General features: G+C 40.9%; 1 protein-coding gene across 1 annotated transcript in view; it reads left to right on the top strand.

The window, feature by feature from the left end:
• The window catches only part of SUPT16H (SPT16 homolog, facilitates chromatin remodeling subunit), a 46,178-nt gene that overhangs the window by 22,697 nt on the left and 4,296 nt on the right, over nucleotides 1-19,185 (top strand). Inside the window, exons 6-22 of the mRNA XM_080686228.1 lie at nucleotides 30-181; nucleotides 1,051-1,223; nucleotides 2,744-2,834; nucleotides 5,253-5,326; nucleotides 5,458-5,570; nucleotides 7,169-7,234; nucleotides 7,347-7,442; nucleotides 7,527-7,642; nucleotides 7,725-7,878; nucleotides 8,304-8,431; nucleotides 8,964-9,099; nucleotides 9,206-9,332; nucleotides 9,593-9,711; nucleotides 11,291-11,416; nucleotides 11,746-11,858; nucleotides 12,388-12,463; nucleotides 12,856-13,025. Coding sequence (XP_080542354.1) covers nucleotides 30-181; nucleotides 1,051-1,223; nucleotides 2,744-2,834; nucleotides 5,253-5,326; nucleotides 5,458-5,570; nucleotides 7,169-7,234; nucleotides 7,347-7,442; nucleotides 7,527-7,642; nucleotides 7,725-7,878; nucleotides 8,304-8,431; nucleotides 8,964-9,099; nucleotides 9,206-9,332; nucleotides 9,593-9,711; nucleotides 11,291-11,416; nucleotides 11,746-11,858; nucleotides 12,388-12,463; nucleotides 12,856-13,025 — 2,030 coding nt within the window. The remainder of the gene's footprint in view (nucleotides 1-29; nucleotides 182-1,050; nucleotides 1,224-2,743; nucleotides 2,835-5,252; nucleotides 5,327-5,457; nucleotides 5,571-7,168; nucleotides 7,235-7,346; nucleotides 7,443-7,526; nucleotides 7,643-7,724; nucleotides 7,879-8,303; nucleotides 8,432-8,963; nucleotides 9,100-9,205; nucleotides 9,333-9,592; nucleotides 9,712-11,290; nucleotides 11,417-11,745; nucleotides 11,859-12,387; nucleotides 12,464-12,855; nucleotides 13,026-19,185) is intronic.

Genomic DNA, 19,185 nt, shown 5'->3' with positions numbered 1-19,185 from the left:
TATTGTTTCATTTTTGGGTACACTTATAGAAAGTTCGACACAGCAAACTGGCTGAATCTGTGGAAAAGGCCATTGAAGAGAAAAAATACCTAGCTGGGGCAGACCCCTCTACTGTGGAAATGTGTTATCCTCCTATCATTCAGAGTGGTGGCAACTATAATCTCAAGTTCAGTGTGGTGAGGTAAGTTTGAAAATTTCAAAATAAAACAGCTAGAGCATTTCAACCTTTAGCCTATTTTTCCTTTGACTCATTCTGGAATTCAGAAAATTGGGAGACAAAATAACTATTACTCTGCCTTCTATATTGTCGTCTTATTCCTTGCATATTTCTATTTTATTTCACATAGTTACTCATTTCTTACTTGAGTATTTGATTGTAAGTATTTTTCCAAATGATTAAAAATGCCTGGCAAAAAATCCGACACACACACACACACACACAAAAAAAAAAAAAAAAACACATAAAAATCTTATTAGGTGTCCTATAATGTAACCCCTTTTAATTTTAAAAAATACTATAAAGAATGCTTTTTTTTTTCCTGGTCAAACCTGAAGGAACTATTTTAGAGTGAATACTGCATTTCATAGTGGATCAGTGGATAAGTGACTCCTTACCATCATGCTATCTATAATAATAAAAGCATAATATTATTATTATATTTTGACCTTCCAGACAAAGCCAGGGCTGCCAGGGCTGCCAGGGCCGAGGCACGCCACCACGGCTGCGAGGGCTGAGCCCCTTGCACAAATTTCATGCATCGGGCCTCTAGTTAGAATATAATGAAATAGGATGTAGTATATCCTTTGCATAATTAGGAAACAACTCAACTTCTCACTGAATTTTTATCCTAAAAGTTTTGGTCACTAATTTTACTCCAGGTCCTTTATAAATGGGTTTATTTTAAAAAATCAAAAATTTAAGTCCTTCTTCTGGTTCAGCTTTGGGACATAGCAGGGAAAGTTAGTGATTGCAGATGTTATTTGTCAAAGATACTAAGGACTTTCCTAGTTTGGGTAATCAATGAAATGCTTTCTTCCTTTGATTTCTAGTGATAAGAATCACATGCATTTTGGGGCCATCACTTGTGCCATGGGTATTCGTTTCAAATCTTACTGCTCCAACCTTGTTCGCACTTTGATGGTTGACCCCTCTCAGGAAGTTCAAGAAAATTACAACTTTTTGCTCCAGCTTCAAGAAGAGCTGCTAAAGGAATTACGACACGGTGAGGTGCCTTACAAAAGGTTTGGAAATCAAGTAACAAAAGTGTTACTAATGTTTATGTGACTTTATGTCCCTGGGACTCTCACACTAAAAATAGAATTAGATTTTACTAACCTCTAATTATCCTAGCATTTTAGTTCTTGAATCTACTTTTAGGCATGTGTGGTTATTGTGGTTTTACATTGATTTTTATAAAAACCTCTCTGGTTATACCACTGTATCCAGATCTTCATGAAATATCATGGCCTTATTACTCTTCTTTAGAATTTTAGAAAGTTCTTTTTTTTTTTTTTAATTGACATACAAAATTATGTTAGTTTCAGGTGTACAACATAATGATTTAGTATTGTGTATATTGCAAAATGCTCACCATAGCAAGTTTAGTTAACGATTGTCACCGTATATAAAGATTTATTTTTCTTGTGATGAGTGACAACTTTTAAGATTTACTCTCTTAGCAACTTTCAAATATGCAATACAGTATTAATGACCATTAAGTATGACGTTAGGTTTGGCCTTGTCGTATATTGCCTTTATTAGGTTGAGGTACATTCCTTCTATACCCACTTTCTTGATTTTTTTAATAAATGGACATTGAATTTTGTCAAATGCTCTTTCTGCATCTATTGAGGTAATTATATGATTTTTACCTTTGTATTGTTAATGTGGTGTAACATGTTGATTGAATTATGAGTGTGGGATCATCCATGTATTCCTGTTCTAAGTCCCTCTTGATCATGGTGTATGATCCTTTTAGTGTATGGATTTAGAAGCACCTTAGAAAGTTAAAGAACTAGTATCTCTACCAACAGAATGTGTCATGTTAATTCTATGTTGAATGGATAGAATAATCTTAGCATAAGAGCAGAACTAATAGCAATCCTGCTAATAAGCAAGGTACAGCCTCTTTTAAGACTGTCACCCCCAAATGGCTATGTGGGACTTTGTATTTACCACCTTTAACCACTTTGTAAGCCCATCTATGTTGCCCAGAGCTTCCAGACATCATTTCCCATGATATTTCAAGTCAAGTTTGAGAAATCCTATTGGAAATCATAATCATAGGTGGTTTAATGAGGATAAAGATCCCTCTAAGGCTATCATATCTAGACTACTCTGGCTTGAAATATCTATTTCCTAAACCCTGAAAAATTAAGGCCAGAGCCCTTCTAACAGTAATTCACTACTTCTGTAGTCCTGTTTTCAAGATTTATAGTAATTTAGTGTATTGCCATTTATCAACACTTAAAAAGCTATTTCTCTGAGACCACCTGGTGTTCCACAGTCTCCCAGGTCAGTGATTCTCAAATAGTGTAATTTAAAATGACAGGATGGATTGTTTTAAAAAATACAAATTCCTAAGCCCTACTATTCCTAAAAGAAACTATATTTCTTATTTTACACTTGAGAAACACTGCTTTAGAAGAGACAATAAGTTGGGGGGAAAGTTGATTTTTAAATATGGTGGGGGTTTTTATTTTCTGGAAGATACTTAATGTTCTCTTTCTGTCTTGTCATTAGGTGTGAAGATATGTGATGTGTATAATGCTGTCATTGACATGGTTAAAAAGCAGAAGCCAGAACTGTTGAACAAAATTACTAAAAACCTAGGGTAAGATGCTATGAATGTAAGTTGTCACTCTGAGTAAATTTTTATGACTGGCTGTGTTCAGGCAAACTATTTTGAGATTGACTCAACCAACATTTATGGACTATTATACTTAATTGTGTGCCAGACACATCGTGTTATCAGAGAATGTGAGAGGTTTAAATTCTGCTCTGGGAAATGGAGTGGAGATTTTTCTAGCCTGAAAGCAATAAGTGTTCCAGGCTTAATCTACAAATGTTAGGAAACATTACATGCTGTATTTTCTTAGAGCACCTCAGCTCACATTTGAAAATTAAATACTGTGAGCCTTGTGACCCAGCAATTCCACTTCTGGGTATATATCTGAAGAAACCCAAAACACTAATTTGAAAGAATATTTGCTCCCCAATGTTCATTGCAGCATTATTTACAATAGCCAAGCTATGAAGTAATTGTGGTACATATATAAATGGAAATGTTACCATTTGCGATAGCATGGTTGGACCTAGAAGGTATGCTAACTGAAATAAGGCAGTCAGAGAACAACAAATACCACGTGATATCACTGACATGTGGACTCTAAAGAATAATATAAATGAAAAAAACAAAACAAAAATAGACTCATACATACAGAGAACAGAATAATGGTTGCTAGAGGGGAAAGGGCTGAAGGCATTGAGAAGTACAGACTGTTAGTTACACAGTTGTGAAGTACTGCATAGGAAATACAGTTATTAATACTATATAATAGAAAGCTAATATGCAAATGGTCATCACGCCGTAACAGCTCACACACTCAACACTGGGGAGAGAGGAATGGGAACCAGCCAGGCTGAGGCCTGGGAGAGAAACAAGCCGCCCGCCCCCCGAGTCCCAGGCGCCAACAGCTGGGGCTGCAGCCTGGGAGAGGGACAAGCTGCCCACCCTGCAGTCCCAGGCGCCAGCAGCTGCGCCTGCAGCCCGGGAGAGAGACAAGCTGCCTGCCCCATGGTCCCGGGTGCCAGTGGCCGCGCCTGCAGCCCAGGAGAGGGACAAGCCACCCGCCCTGCAGTCCTGGGCACCAGCGGCTGCGTCTGCATCTGCAGCCTGGGAGAGGGACAAGCCGCCTGCGGCTGCAGCCCAGGCAAAGCCGCCCACCCACGGTCCCCTGTGGCTGCGGCCAGCCAGGGCTAAGCCAGCCTGGGTCCTGGGTGCAGGGCAAGGCAGAGGCGGTTAGGAGCAATCAGGGAAGCAGAGGGGTTAGGGGCAATCAGGCAGGCAGGCAGAGGGCTTAGGGGCAAGCAGGTGAGCAATTAGGAGCCAGCAGTCCCAGATTGCAAGAGGCAGTCAGACATCCCCCGAGGGATCCTGGATTGGAGAGGGTGCAGGCCGGGCTGAAGGGACACCACCACCCCCCTCCCACCCCCATGCACAAATTTCCTGCACCGGGCCTCTAGTATTATAATAGCTATCTAGGTGCCAATTAGATACTGAACATATTAGGGGAAACACTTTGTAAAATGTATGATTGTCTAACCAGTATACTGTATACCTGAAACTACTACGAAACAATATTGAATGTAAACAGTAATTTAAAAAAAAATAATAATTTTGGTTTAAAAAAACACGAAAATTAAATACTCTGAGAAGTCCTATTGTTTTAGAAAAAAATATTTGAATTTTTATTTAATCCAGTGTTTCACAAATGTATTTGACCATTGAATACCTAGAAATAACTGATAACATCTTATAGAATCCAAGACATTTTGGGAAACAAAAGCTATAGGCAGTCTCCTTAGATGGAAAATCGTCTGAGGTATATAGTTACTTTTTGGGCTTCTCTGATGGATAAGAGGAAATATATTGATCTAAATAGCAAGTCTTGGCCCAGGTGACTTGATGAGTCTACTTATCAACATTCCACTAAAAATTGCCTCTCTTAATTAAGTTATTACTATCCTAATTGCCTCTTAATAGTCTCTGCTAAGCTTATAGGAAAACTCCTAACTTGATTTCATGGTAGAGGTTAAAATTTAAATGTGGGTGAATAAGCTAAAATAAAGAACACTTGATAATAATAAATGTTACTTGGGGTACTTTATTAGGAAATTATTTTTAGCTTATTAAAAGTGCAAAGACTGTTCTTCCTTAAATGACTGACTGATCAACAGCAGCAAATCACCGTGTTTGCCTGCCTTATCTTGAAAATTAAAATAGAATAAATTATGGGAGCATTTGAGATCTTGCTCCCTGTCATATGTCGCCAGTTTGGCTCAACTAAACTCTAATTGGGGGCAGGAGGAAGGCTGCTCTGCCTGTGGAGTAGCCTTACCTCTGTCCCACTTATTCACAAATAAACTCTTCCATTTTAAACTCTAAAAAAAAAATAAATAGAATATTATACTCAACCCATGTATGAGATCTATTAGCCTATTGCTAAAGTTTCTTGTTGGTTTTTTTTAGGTTTGGAATGGGAATTGAATTCCGTGAAGGCTCTTTAGTAATTAATAGTAAAAATCAGTATAAACTGAAGAAAGGTGAGTTTTACATGCAGACAGTAGGAAAATACTGTTTTGAATAATTTCCTTTATCTTCCTCTTTTCTATATAAAATCTATATTTCTCCATCCTTTCACAGTCATAGTCTGATTCTTGTTTTGCTATTTTAGGGATGGTTTTCAGCATCAATTTGGGCTTCTCAGACCTAACTAACAAGGAAGGGAAAAAACCAGAAGAGAAAACCTATGCCCTATTCATTGGTGACACAGTTCTTGTAGATGAGGTCTGTATTGCTTAAACTTTTGAGTGCTCATGAATTGACTTTTGAGGGGCATTTTGTACTTCTTAAAAGTTTTTGTTAAATGCTAGCCAAGGGGAGAAATTCATGTGACAGCCTGACCTAATATAGCTAGGAATAGAGATTGTAGTCCATGTATAGGAAATAATGTAAACCATACTGTTATCACATTATGGCTTCAACCATGATAATATCAGGAGCCGATTCTAATGAAACTGATTTATAATTCAACCACTTAAAGTGTACGGTTTAGTGACTTCTCCGTATACTCAGTTGTTCAGCCATCACCATAATGTAATTGTAGAACATTTTTATCACCTCAGAAAGAAACCCTGTACCCATTAGCAGTCATTCCCATTTTCCCCCCAAGTCCCTTAGGTCTAGACCAGTGGTCGGCAAACTCATTAGTCAACAGAGCCAAATATCAACAGTACAACGATTGAAATTTCTTTTGAGAGCCAATTTTTTTTAAACTTCTACTAACGCCACTTCTTCAAAATAGACTCGCCCAGGCCGTGGTATTTTGTGGAAGAGCCACACTCAAGGGACCAAAGAGCTGCATGTGGCTCACGAGCTGCAGTTTGCTGACCACGGGTCTAGACCAGTGGTTCTCAACCTTTCTAATGCCACGACCCTTTAATACAGTTCCTCATGTTGTGGTGACCCCCAACCATAAAATTATTTTCGTTGCTACTTCATAACTGTAATTTTGCTACTGTTAATGAACCATAATATAAATATCTGTGTTTTCCGATGGTCTTAGGCTCTACAGCAGCGGTTATCAACCTGTGGGTAGCGACCCACAGGTTGAGAACTGCTAGCAGGGTTGCTTAGCAGTGTTCTTATTATAAGCTAAGCACTTTCATGCATTCATTTATTGAATCCTTACAATAATCCTATCAAGTAGATACTCTTATCCTCATATACAGAAAAAGAAATTGAGGCACAGAGAAGTTTAAGTAACTTGCCAAATGTTACACAACTAGACAGGGATTGAGCTAGATTTCAAATCAAGTCTGTGTGCATTGGTTTGGATTTGTGTCAGGCCCATCCCCCTGGGTCTCTCATACTGTCCCATGCCAGAGCACGCTGTGACCTTGAAACATAGCCTGGCCTCTGCCCGTAGACTGCAGGCACTGGAGCAGGTTACACAGTAAAGGGGAGAGAGGGGCATTTTTTAAAAATACATATTTTTATTGATTTCAGAGAGGAAGAGAGAGGGGGAGAGATAGAAACATTAATGAAAAAAAAAAGAAACATCAGTGATGAGCCCTACACTGGGGATCAAGCCTGCAACCCGGGCATGTGCACTGACTAGGAATCGAACCATGACCTCCTGGTTCATAGGTTGATACTGAGCCACACCGGACAGGCTCAAGCCTGTAATTTTAACTGTTACCCAATGTTGCCTTCCAATTCTAGTTTCTACTGAGAGATTGGGACCTAAGATCTGTATTTATTCATTATCAAAGAGTCTAGTATCCAGAGGTTCAAAGCATTTCCCAGGTATATACTAGGTTAGAAAGTGAAAGTGTTTCCTTTAAGTGTTCTTATAGATATCTGACTTCTCCGTTTTATTCTAGGATGGTCCAGCCACTGTTCTCACTTCCGTGAAGAAGAAAGTAAAGAATGTGGGGATTTTTCTAAAGGTAGGAAGAGGATAAATATGTGGTATAGGAATTTTGGGTACAGTGAAGAAGATATAAAATATTGACTAAAAAGTAAATACCCAAATTTCTGATTATTACTTTTTCCCCATAGAATGAGGATGAAGAAGAAGAGGAAGAGGAGAAAGATGAGGCTGAAGACCTGTTGGGAAGAGGTTCACGGGCAGCATTACTTACAGAAAGAACACGAGTGAGTTTACTGTTTTTAACTACATTGATCTCGTATTGGTCATGGTTCACATGTTTTGATAGCTTGGGTTTTTTTCTTCTCTAGAATGAGATGACTGCAGAAGAGAAGCGAAGAGCACATCAAAAAGAACTGGCAGCTCAACTCAATGAGGAAGCAAAGAGGCGACTGACTGAACAGAAAGGAGAACAGCAGATTCAGAAGTAACTGAGTTTGCATTGAGCATTGTCTCAGTTATATGTATTTTGCAGAAATTTCTCATAAAATTTTTTATCCCCACTCCAGAGCTCGGAAATCTAATGTGTCCTATAAAAACCCATCTTTGATGCCTAAGGAACCACATATTCGGGAAATGAAGATCTATATTGATAAGAAATATGAGACTGTAATAATGCCTGTGTTTGGCATAGCAACGCCTTTTCACATTGCCACGATCAAGGTACTAACATTGAATTAGGTTCCCTTCAAACTTTTTCTTAAAATAGATTATTGTTTTGTCTAAATCATCTCTCTGACACTTCTTCAGACTCTACCCTTCTCACTTATCTTCTGCTATCATTTTCCTTCCTTTCAGTTTTCACTTCGTAGAGGGTTTATTGGTCTAGTCTAGAAGCATAATTGTCCTCTTTTCTTGAACCTTTTTTTTAGCGTTTTTTAACCTGTGGTTGTACATGTAGCATAAGTAGTTGGAGAGCTCATGATTCTTTTGGAAATACATTTGGTCATATAAAAAAATATGCTAAATATGTAGGTTTAGCAAACAGACTTGTAACTCCTAACTTAATTTTAGCATTTCTATTATAACTTCTAATTTTTATCAAGGAAAGAATCCTGTTTATTTTAATGCTATTTCTTTTTTAACAGAATATAAGTATGTCGGTGGAAGGAGATTATACTTACTTGCGAATTAACTTCTATTGCCCAGGCAGTGCTCTGGGCAGGAATGAGGGCAACATTTTTCCTAACCCAGAAGCCACTTTTGTCAAGGAAATGTGAGTCCCCAAGAAAAAACCATCCCCAATTCCTTGCTGGCTGGAGTGTCACTCAGAATCATTTCATTCTCTGTGCTGTTCTCCCCATCTAGTTAGTGAATGGCAAAGCCTCCCTCAGTGACACTTGTTTAGAATCACCTTTCGGGCTCTGTATTACTTTGAGGATGAAACATAATTTAGAATCCTCATGAAAGTATTTTATACTTACTACACATATTTTACAATAGAATCTCAAGAAAGATGTACCACATTGGAGTCTATTCTTTCATGGTTTGGAATGGGATCATTTGGGAGGTTATACCAGATTTGAAAAATATGTATGATTGTCCCACCCAATGGATTAGCCAACATTCTCTGTTCAAGAGAGAAGAAAAGAGGTGGTTTATTTGTTTGTTTAGCTTTCCAAAGGTCGTTTCTCCATTCAGGGGTGCTGTTTTCTTCTAAAAATATTAAGCCAGTTATAAAATAGTGAAAAATGCAGATAACCTAGCCTGATGAAGAAACTCATATAAATGCTTTCCCCTTTCTACAGTACATACCGAGCTTCAAATATGAAGGCACCCGGAGAACAGACAGTACCAGCCTTGAACCTTCAGAATGCTTTCCGGATTATAAAAGAGGTACAGAAGCGTTATAAGACTCGGGAAGCAGAAGAGAAAGAGAAGGAGGTAAGCCTGAATACCACAGACAAAGCAACTTTCTGCAAAAGGACATGTGGGTTTGGGTGACATGTAAAGATACATGAAGATTCACATTAATTTTCATTCTGCTTAGGGCATTGTGAAACAAGACTCCCTGGTGATCAATCTAAACCGGAGTAACCCCAAACTAAAAGATCTATACATTCGGCCAAACATTGCCCAAAAGAGGATGCAAGGTTCACTGGAGGCCCATGTCAATGGTATGGACCATCTCATGTGCTGGGGCTTTGTTGTCAGGGACACATTTGTAAGAATGACACATCAGATAATATAGTACAACAAGGAAATGCTGGAAGGAATCTACTTAACGTTGCTGTATGGACAAACTGAAAGGAAAGCTCTGTACAGTTGTCGGCATTTCCTCTGACCCTGTTCAAATCAGTAAAGAAAGATGCAGTGCCTTGTGGCCAAGCTCAGGGTGTCTCTTGGTAATTAGCTGCTTCCTCCACTCCTCCCCCAGGTTTCCGCTTCACATCTGTTCGAGGAGACAAAGTGGATATTCTGTACAATAACATCAAGCATGCATTGTTCCAGCCCTGTGATGGAGAAATGATTATTGTCTTGCACTTTCACCTCAAGGTATACCTTTCTACTCACTAGCTATGTGATCTTGGGCAAGATCTGTCTGTCAGCCTCTGTCCTTTCAGATATTGATAAAAATGTTACTGATCACATATGGTCTTTAAGAAGATTGAATAAAATAAATGTTTATAAAGCCCTAGCCAGCATGGCTCAGTGGTTGGAGCATCGGCCCACACACCAAAGTCCCATGGGTTTGATTCCCGGTCAAGGGCATGTACCTGGGTTGCTGGTTCAATTCCTGGCCCTGGTCAGAGCGCGTGTGGGAGGCAACCAATCGATGTATCTCTCACATGGTTGTTTCTCTATCTCTCCTTCTCCCTTCTCCTTCCCTTCCACTCTCTCTCAAAATCAATGCAAAAAAATATCCTCTGGTGGGGATTGAAAATAAATAAATAGTTATAATAATAATGGTTATAAATCTGCAGTGCCTAACATCTAGAAGGTGCTAAATGTCTTTGTTCCTTTGGTAATGATACATAATGATCACCAAAGCATATAAAGTCTCAATTCCTCTTTCTGAAATATGAAGTTTTTGCTTTAGACACAATTTATTACCAACATAATCTCCAAAGTCCATTGTAATAAGTAGGAGTACTTTGTAAAGTTTATACTCTTATACATTCCTAAATGTCATTAGTTTATGGTGATTTCAGGAATAGTTTAACCTATCTAATAAAAGAGTAATATGCAAATAGACTGAACGGCGGAACAACCGGTTGCTATGACGCGCACTGACCACCAGGGGTAGATGCTCAACAGAGAAGCTGCCCCCTGGTGGTCAGTACGCTCCCACAAGGGGAGCGCCACTCAGCCAGATGCTGGCTCATGGCTGGCCAGTGCAGCAGTGGTGGCAGGAGCCTCTCCCATGTCCGTGGCAGCACTAAGGATGTCAGGCCCACTCCCCGCAGGACATCCACCTGAGGTCTCCCGGACCGTGAGAGGGCGCAGGATGGGCTGAGACAACCTCCCTCCCCTCCTCGCCGTGCACAATTTCGTGCACCAGACCTCTAGTCCTATCTAATAAAGAGGGAATATGCTAATTGACCATCACACCCTCACAAAGATGGCGGCACCCAGTCCCCTCAGCCCCCCCAGGGTGGCAGGCATGTGGCATGGCTGGGCCCGTCCCCAGGCGGGTCTGGCCACGCCATGCACCTGCCTCCAGAGTCCCCCAGGCCTCTCAACCCCCAGCCACCCAGGGCTGGCCCAAGCCACAGACAAGCCTCGGATGGTGCCTGCCCAGCCACTCAGGGCCGCCCAAGGCTCAGGTAACCAGGGCCAGCCGAGGCTTGCGCTGCCAGCAGTGGCAGCAGCAGAGGTGTGATGGGGGCGTCGCCTTCCCCTGATCACCAGGTCGCCTCCCTTCCCTGAGGGCTCCCGGACTGAGAGGGGGCGGGCCGGGTGAGGGACCCCCCCTCCAGTGCATGAGTTTTCATGCACCAGGCCTCTAGTTTTTACATAAGTGCTGTCATTTCTAGTAATGGTATTTTTATATTTTCACTTTTTGTTGCTATCTTGTTTTCTTATCTGTTGTATAGACTAAGTTTTCTGACTTCTTTCTGCTTTTTGCCCTCAGAATGCCATCATGTTTGGGAAAAAGCGGCACACAGATGTACAGTTTTACACAGAAGTGGGAGAGATCACCACGGATTTGGGAAAACATCAGCATATGCATGACCGAGATGACCTCTATGCTGAGCAGGTCTGTGAAATTTAGTATTTTATTTGCAGGGTAGTGAGGTAGGATGTAATCCAAATCTGAGTTAAGTAATTGTTATATTTTGTAAAGAACCCCTGAATCTATCTAGAGAATAACTTAGATATCTGCTGAGTTTGTGTGCTACAGTGGTTTATGGTTTAGACTTAGGTTGCAGACTCAGCTCTACAGTTAATGGTATGATGGCCTTTAATTTGGTATACCCATTAGTATCATAGTTATGACTGCAAAAGCACTTCAGACTTTTTGAAGGGATACATTGTTAAAGTAAAGTGATAGCTATAGTTAATTAGTATTTTTTTTTTCTTCTACAGATGGAACGAGAAATGAGGCACAAACTGAAAACTGCCTTTAAAAATTTCATTGAGAAAGTAGAGGCTCTAACTAAGGAGGAACTGGAATTTGAAGTGCCTTTTAGGGACTTGGGGTAACATATCTTTCTTTTTTTAAATGCATTTTTATTGAGTTCAGAGAGGAAGGGAGAGGGAAAGAGAGATAGAAACATCAATGATGAGAGAGAATTGTTGATCAGCTGCCTCCTGCACATCCCACACTGTGGACCGAGCCCACCACCCGGGCATGTGCCCTGACTGGGAATGGAACTGTGACCTCCTGGTTCCTAGGTCAACACTCAACCAATGAGCCACACCAGCCAGGCATATCTCTTTTTTCTGGCCTGAAGTTTCACTGGTCTACCTTTTACAAAAATTGGTTATTCTTCCTTTAATAATAATTTAATATACCTTCTCTTTTTTCGTATAACTGATATCCTTTGAGATATCCATTTCCTCTTGAAACTTTAAGGGCTGGGATGAGTGGCTAAGTCTGAGAGGCTTCCTTTGTATTGAGTATGCTGGAGTTGTTGGGAATGGGAAACAGAAGTTTATTGTGGCAGTAACAGTTTCTCTTGCAACAAGTTTAGTCTTAATGTGGTTTCTTTTCTTACTCTCTTTCAGATTTAATGGAGCGCCCTACAGAAGTACCTGCCTCCTTCAGCCCACTAGTAGTGCGCTGGTAAATGCTACAGAATGGGTGAGTATTTCTAACCCCCTTTTAGTAAGAAAATTGTTAGAGAAAACGGAGGATAAGTGTTTAGAGGAGTAGATCCATGTTATTTCTTTTGATATTCACTTACCTTAGACATAAGACATACTGAACAAATGTTTCTTTATAAGCCTCTTTAGTTTTTCGATAGTTCATATGGTTTCCTTAAATTTATTCTTGAGAAGATTTTAATCTTGCAGATTCTTTTACTGGAGCTACTTAATATGTTGTACTGCTATTAGTCTTTCCCAAAAAAAAAACCCAAAAATTGTTTAGTTATCCTTTATGTAATGGTTTAGATTCTCAAAGTATTTGAAATTGCTAATATATAATACTTGGCAAAGTATTTATATGATAATGATCCAGTTCCTCCTTGACAGCCACCTTTTGTGGTGACATTGGATGAAGTTGAGCTGATTCACTTTGAGCGGGTTCAGTTTCACCTGAAGAACTTTGATATGGTAATTGTCTACAAGGACTACAGCAAGAAAGTGACGATGATAAATGCCATTCCTGTAGCCTCTCTTGACCCCATCAAGGAATGGTTGAAGTAAGTAAATCTGCCAGCAATCTCCCATTTACCTCATGAATCCTATATTATCCTATCTAATAAAAGAGTAATATGCAAATTGACTGTCACTCCAAGACACAAGATGGCCGCCCCCATGTGGTCAAAGATAGCTGCCCCCATGTGGACACAAGATGGCCTGCAGGGGAGGGCAGTTGGGGGGGACCCAGGCCTGCAGGGGAGGGCAGTTGGGGGAGACCAGGCCAGCAGGGGTGAGCAGTTGGGGGGTACCCAGGCCTGCAGGGTGGGGCAGTTGGGGGAGACCACGTTAGCAGGGGAGGGCAGTTTGGGGGGGTCCAGGACTTCAGGGGAGGGTAGTTGGGGAGGGGGACCAGGCCTGCAGGGGAGGGCAGTTGGGGGACATTCAGGCCTGCAGGGGAGGGCAGTTGGGGGGGACCAGGCCTGCAGGGGAGGGCAATGGGGGGGACTAGGTCTGAAGGGAAGGGCAGTTGTGGGCGATCAGGCCAGCAGGGAAGGCAGTTAGGGGAGACCAGGCCTGCAGGGGAGGACAGTTGGGCGGGGGAGACCCAGGCCTGTAGGGGAGGGCAGTTGGGGGAGACCAGGGTGGCAGGGAGGGCAGCTAGGGGCAATTGGGCTGGCCAGGGAGCAGTTAGGCATCGATCAGGCTGGCAAGGTAGTGGTTAGGGGGTGATCAGGCTGGCAGGCAGAAGCGATTAGGGGCAATCAGGCAGAGGCAGGCGAGCTGTTGGGAGCCAGCAGTCCTGGATTGTGAGAGGGATGTCCTACCGTCCGTTTAGGCCCGATCCCACTGGGATCGGGCCTAAACGGGCGGTAGGACATCCCTCAAAGGGTCTCAGATTGGAGAGGGTTCAGGCTGGGCTGAGGGACACCCCCCCCATGCACGAATTTCGTGCACCGGGCCTCTAGTCTTTGTATATAAAAGCCTAAGTGACTGGTCGCTATGATACGCACTGACTAATGGGGCAGACGCTCAACGCCAGAGCGGTCCCCCCCCCTCCCCCCCCCCCCCCCCGGTAGTCAGTGCACTCCCACAGCAGGAGCACCGCTTAGCTGATTTATGGGCTGGTGCCAGACTCTGGGCTTACCACTGGCAAGAGCACCTACGGCCAGTGCACGAATCCATGCACTGGGCCTCTAGTAAAATATAAGTATGGTATGTTATACATAAAAATATGATATACTTAAGATGAGACTGTCTTTGGTTTGAGTTATAGACTGGGACTTGAAAATTCAGATCCATTAGAGCTATTCACTTTTTTCTAAATACCCAACAATAATTTATGGATACTTACACAAGGAAAATCAAAGTCAGATCTTTTCTAACTCTGTTTGATATATGTATAAAAAGATCCACACACATTTATAATAATATTTATAAACAGTGGGGAGTGTTTCTTACTTGTTCTCTCTTATTACTGGGATAAGACAGATAAAGTTTTATTTTATTTTACTTTATTTTATTTTTTAGTCCTCATCCAAAGATAATTTTTTCATTGATTTTCAGAGAGTGGAAGGGAGAGGGGGAGAGACAGAAACATCGATGTGAAAGAGACACATCAATTAGTTGCCTCCTGCATGTGCCCCAACCAGGGCTAGGGATCAAACCAGAGACCCTTTGGTGCATGAGCTGACGCTCTAACCCAGGGGTGGGCAAACTTTTTGACTCGAGGGCCACAATGGGTTCTTAAACTGGACCGGAGGGCCGGAACAAAAGCATGGATGTAGTGTTTGTGTGAACTAATATAAATTCAAAGTAAAGGAGCGGAGGGGAGAGCAAGAGAACCCTCTGCTCTTTCGGCTCCGCGGGCCGGATAGAACAGCCGAACGGGCCGGATCCAACCCGCGGGCCGTACTTTGCCCACGGCTGCTCTAACCACTGAGGCATGCTGGCCAGGTTTTTTTTTATTTTAGCCATTAACACCATATGCTCACACTTCAGCTAAAAGTATTTCTCATGGAAGAACCAGAACCCCAATAAACAGGGAAATGTTCGTTACCCCCTAGGTAATGTGTGAGGCTTGGATAGCCATGAGTATAATTTGCTTCTGCCCCTTTCCTTCCCCCTTCATTATCTGGAAAAGGAAGGTGCTATAAATGTAGTCTCTTCATAAGAAATATGTTAAGAGCTTAGAAATAAACAGAAAAATAGAAATTTATGGTTTCCTTGAGGATTTTCCTAAGAAATATGTGCAGGTAAGTGATATAGGATCACAAATATTATGTGTAAGATGCATATGACTTTTTCAAATCAGCTTTATTGAGGTACAAGTTCCATGTAATAATATTCAGCAATTAAAATATATGATTTGATGAGTTCTAACAAACATATACAATCTCATATCTACCATTATAGTCAGGATATAGAACATTTCCTTCACTCCTAAAAGTGTTCATACCTCTTTACAGTCAATCTCCTTAACCCTGTCTGTGGTTTCTGTCTTTATACACTTTGCAGAAGATTCTAGAAGAATCTAGACTGCTACATAAATGGAAATATACAGGATATAACCTTTCTTTCTTGCATCCTTCACTTAGTATAATGCTTTTGAATTTTATCCAAGTTGTGCATCAGTACTACATTCCTTTTTATTACTAAGGAATATTATACTGTGTGAATAGTCCATACTTGACCAGTTAATAGGCGTTTGGGTTGTTTTCATTTGGGGATTATTATGAATAGCTGTTATAAACATTATATACAACTCTTTGTATAGACATGTTTTCATTTCTTTTGGGAAAACGACCTATAATATTGGAAGTGCTGGCCATATGGTTAAATTTATGTTTAGTTTTATAAGAAACTATAAAATCATTTTCCAGGGTGCTAGAAAACCTGCAGTGTGTGAGAATTGTAATTGCTCCACATCCTCACCAGCACTTGTTATTTTTAGTCTTTTTAATATTAGCCATTATAGTGGGTGTGTAGTGCTATCTCATTGTGCTTTCAGTTTGCATTTCCATGATGGCTAATGATGTTGAGCACCTTTTCATATGCTATGTATCATTCTGTACCTTTGATGAAATATCTTCATATTTTTTGCCCATGTTGAAAATGTGTTACTGAGTTGAAGAATTCTTTAGGCTATATACAAGTCTTTCAACAAATACAGATTTTGCATATATTTTCTTCCAATAGTTTCTTTGCCTTTTCATTTTCTTAAGTGTCTTTTACAAGCCAGAAGTGTAAAATGTTCAAGAAATTTTGGTCAACTTTTGCTCTTGTAATGTTACTCTTATGTCTTATCTCATTTATTTTTTGTTGTTAATCCTCACCAAGGGTATTTTTTCCATTGGTTTTTATTCTTTTAATTCTCACCTGAGGGTATTTTTCCATTGATTTTTAGAGAGTGGAAGAGAGAGGGCAAGACAGAAATATCAGTGTGGGAGAAACACATCGATTGGTTGCCTCCTGCATGAGCCCTGACCAGGGCCTGGGTTGGGGAGGAGCCTGTAACCTAGGTATGTGCCCTTGACTGGAATCGAACCCGGGACCCTTTGGTCTGCAGGCCAACGCTCTATCCACTGAGCCAAACTGGCTAGGGCTTTTCCATTGGTTTTTAGAGAGAGAGGGAGGGAAAAAGAAATAGAAAACATTGATGTGAGAAGGATACACTGATTGGTTGCCTCACGAACATGCCCTGACCCAGGTTGGGGATTGAACCTGCAACATAGGTACATGCCCTTAACCAGGGAACAATCCTTTGACCTTGCAGTGCACGGGCCAACACTCTAACCACTGAGTAACACTGACCAGAGCTTATCCAATAAATTTTGCCTCACCCAAGGTCATAAAAAATGTTCTCTCTTCTAGAGTTTTAAATATTTAGGTGTTACATTCAGCTCTGTGATTCATTTTGAGTTAATGTTTTACTGTGGTATAAGGGTCAAGGTTCATGTTTTGGATATATACACACTAGAGGCCCAGTGCACAAAATTAGTGCACTCGTGGGGGGGGGTGGCGCCCCTCAGCCAGGCCTGTGCCCTCTCACAGTCCCGGACGGAACCCTACGATGGATAGCCGGCCAGTGGCCTGGGCCTCCCTCTGCAGGGCAATCATGGGGCGATGGCCAGGCCCCCGACCTATTGCATTGTACCCACCTTGGCTGGCCTGGAGCCAGTGGGTGTCATAGCGTGGTTGTCTGGAAGGTCGTCCGGACAGTTGTTCTGCTGTTTGGTTGTTCGGTCGATTTGCATATTATGCTTTTATTATTAGAGATGTGGGGGGTGTATCTCCAATTCTGGCATGAATTGTTGAAAAGATTACCTTTTACCCATCAAATTACCTTGGCATCTTTGTAAAAAAAATTTTTTTTTGACCATGTAGAGGAGAGTCTATTTTTTTTTAAATAATTTTTTTTAACCTAGTCTCATTCATTTTTTTATTTTTTATTTTATTTTATTGATTTCAGAGAGGGAGAGAGAGAACATCAATGATGAGAGAAAATCATTGATCGGCTGCCTCCTGCACATCCCTACTGGGGATCAAGCCCGTAATATGGGCATGTGCCCTTGACCGGAATCGAACCCAGGACTCTTCAGTCCACTGAGGCTCTATCCACTGAGCCAAACCAGCTAGGCTAAAAATAATTATTTATTGTTGAAGGTATTACATATGTCCCCTTTTTTCCCCCATTGACCCCCTCCAGCCTACCCTCGCCCCCGCCCCAGGCCCTCACTGCCCCATTATCTGTGTCCATGGGCTATGCATATATGCATACGAGGTCCTTGGTTGATTACCTCCCACTCCCTTGCCTTCCCTCCAAGATTCTACACTCTGTTCCATGCTTTCATGTGGATCCACTCCATTTAATTTGTTTTGTTGCTTAGATTCCACATATGAGTGAGATCATGTGATTATAAAATGTTCATCATTTCTAGTAATATTCCTCATTTTGAAATCTGCTTGGTGCGATATTACTATAGACTTCTGGCTTTGGTTAGTATGGCTTATCTTTTTACTTTCAACTTACTTTATATGAAAGTAACTGACTTGTAGATAACATATAGCATACATTTAGGGCTCACTTTTTTTTTTTTTTTTTTTTTTTTAGAGAGAGAGAGAGAGGAAGGGAGAGGGATAGATAGAAACTTCGATAAGGGAGAAACATCCATTGGCTGCCTCCAGCACACCCCCTATGGGGATCTAGCCCTGAGCGGGAATCAAACCTAGGGACCTCTTGGTTCATGGGTTGATGCTTAACCACTGAGCCACACCAGCCAGTCTCACTTTTTAAAATTCATTCTGAGAATGTCTACATTTTCATTGGATTGTTGAAAACAGACCATTTATGTTTAATGTAATTATCAATATGATTGGGTTTAAATCTGCCATATTGCTATTTGTTTTTCATCTGTCCTATGCTTTTTGTTTTGTTTTTTAACATATTTTTCTTGATTTCAGAAAGGAAGCGAGAGAGAGAGAGATAGAAACATCAATGATGAGAGAAAATCATCTATCGGCTGCCTCCTGCATGCCCCCCTGCCAGGGATTGAGCCTGCAATCCAGGCATGTGCCATGACCAGGAATCGAACTGTGACCTCCTGGTTCATAGGTCAATGTTCAACTACTAAGCCACACTGGCTGGGTCTCTTCGTTTTACTTTTATAATAATCACTCTAAAGTTTACATATACATCTTATCACCATCTGCTCCCAGATAATACATCTTGACTGTTGGAAGGTTCTTATGCTTCAATTTCTCTTCTGTCCTTTCTGCTATTGTCATATATTGTACTTCTAATATTTTACAAATTCCACAATTTATTGTCATTATTTTAGCTTTAAAACAGTTCCCTTTCAGTTTACAAAATGAGAGGGAAAGTCTTTTGTATAACTCATATCTACCATTCCTAGTGCTCTTCATATGCCATTGTGTGGTTCCAACCTATCTGTAGCCTTCTGCTATAATTTTTCTTTGCCTCATAAACTTTTAGTATTTGAGGTGCAGGTTTTCTGTGTAAATTGCCTCAGCTTATTGAAAGTATTTCATTTTCATTCAGAAGGTGTTTTTGCTGCATATAGAATTCTAAGTTGACGGTCTTGTCTTTTACTATTTAAGATGTTATTTTTTGTCTTCTAGTTTTCGAGGGTTTCTGATATCTGTCATTCTTTCCTGTCTTTTTTTTTCTCAAGCTTCTTTAAGATTTTTTTTTCTCATTGG

This window comes from Plecotus auritus (genome assembly GCF_963455305.1).
Source record: "Plecotus auritus genome assembly, chromosome: 1".
Classification (NCBI taxonomy): domain Eukaryota; kingdom Metazoa; phylum Chordata; class Mammalia; order Chiroptera; family Vespertilionidae; genus Plecotus; species Plecotus auritus.
The sequence above is the reverse complement of the archived record's forward strand: the minus strand, read 5'-3'. Positions and strand labels throughout refer to the sequence as shown.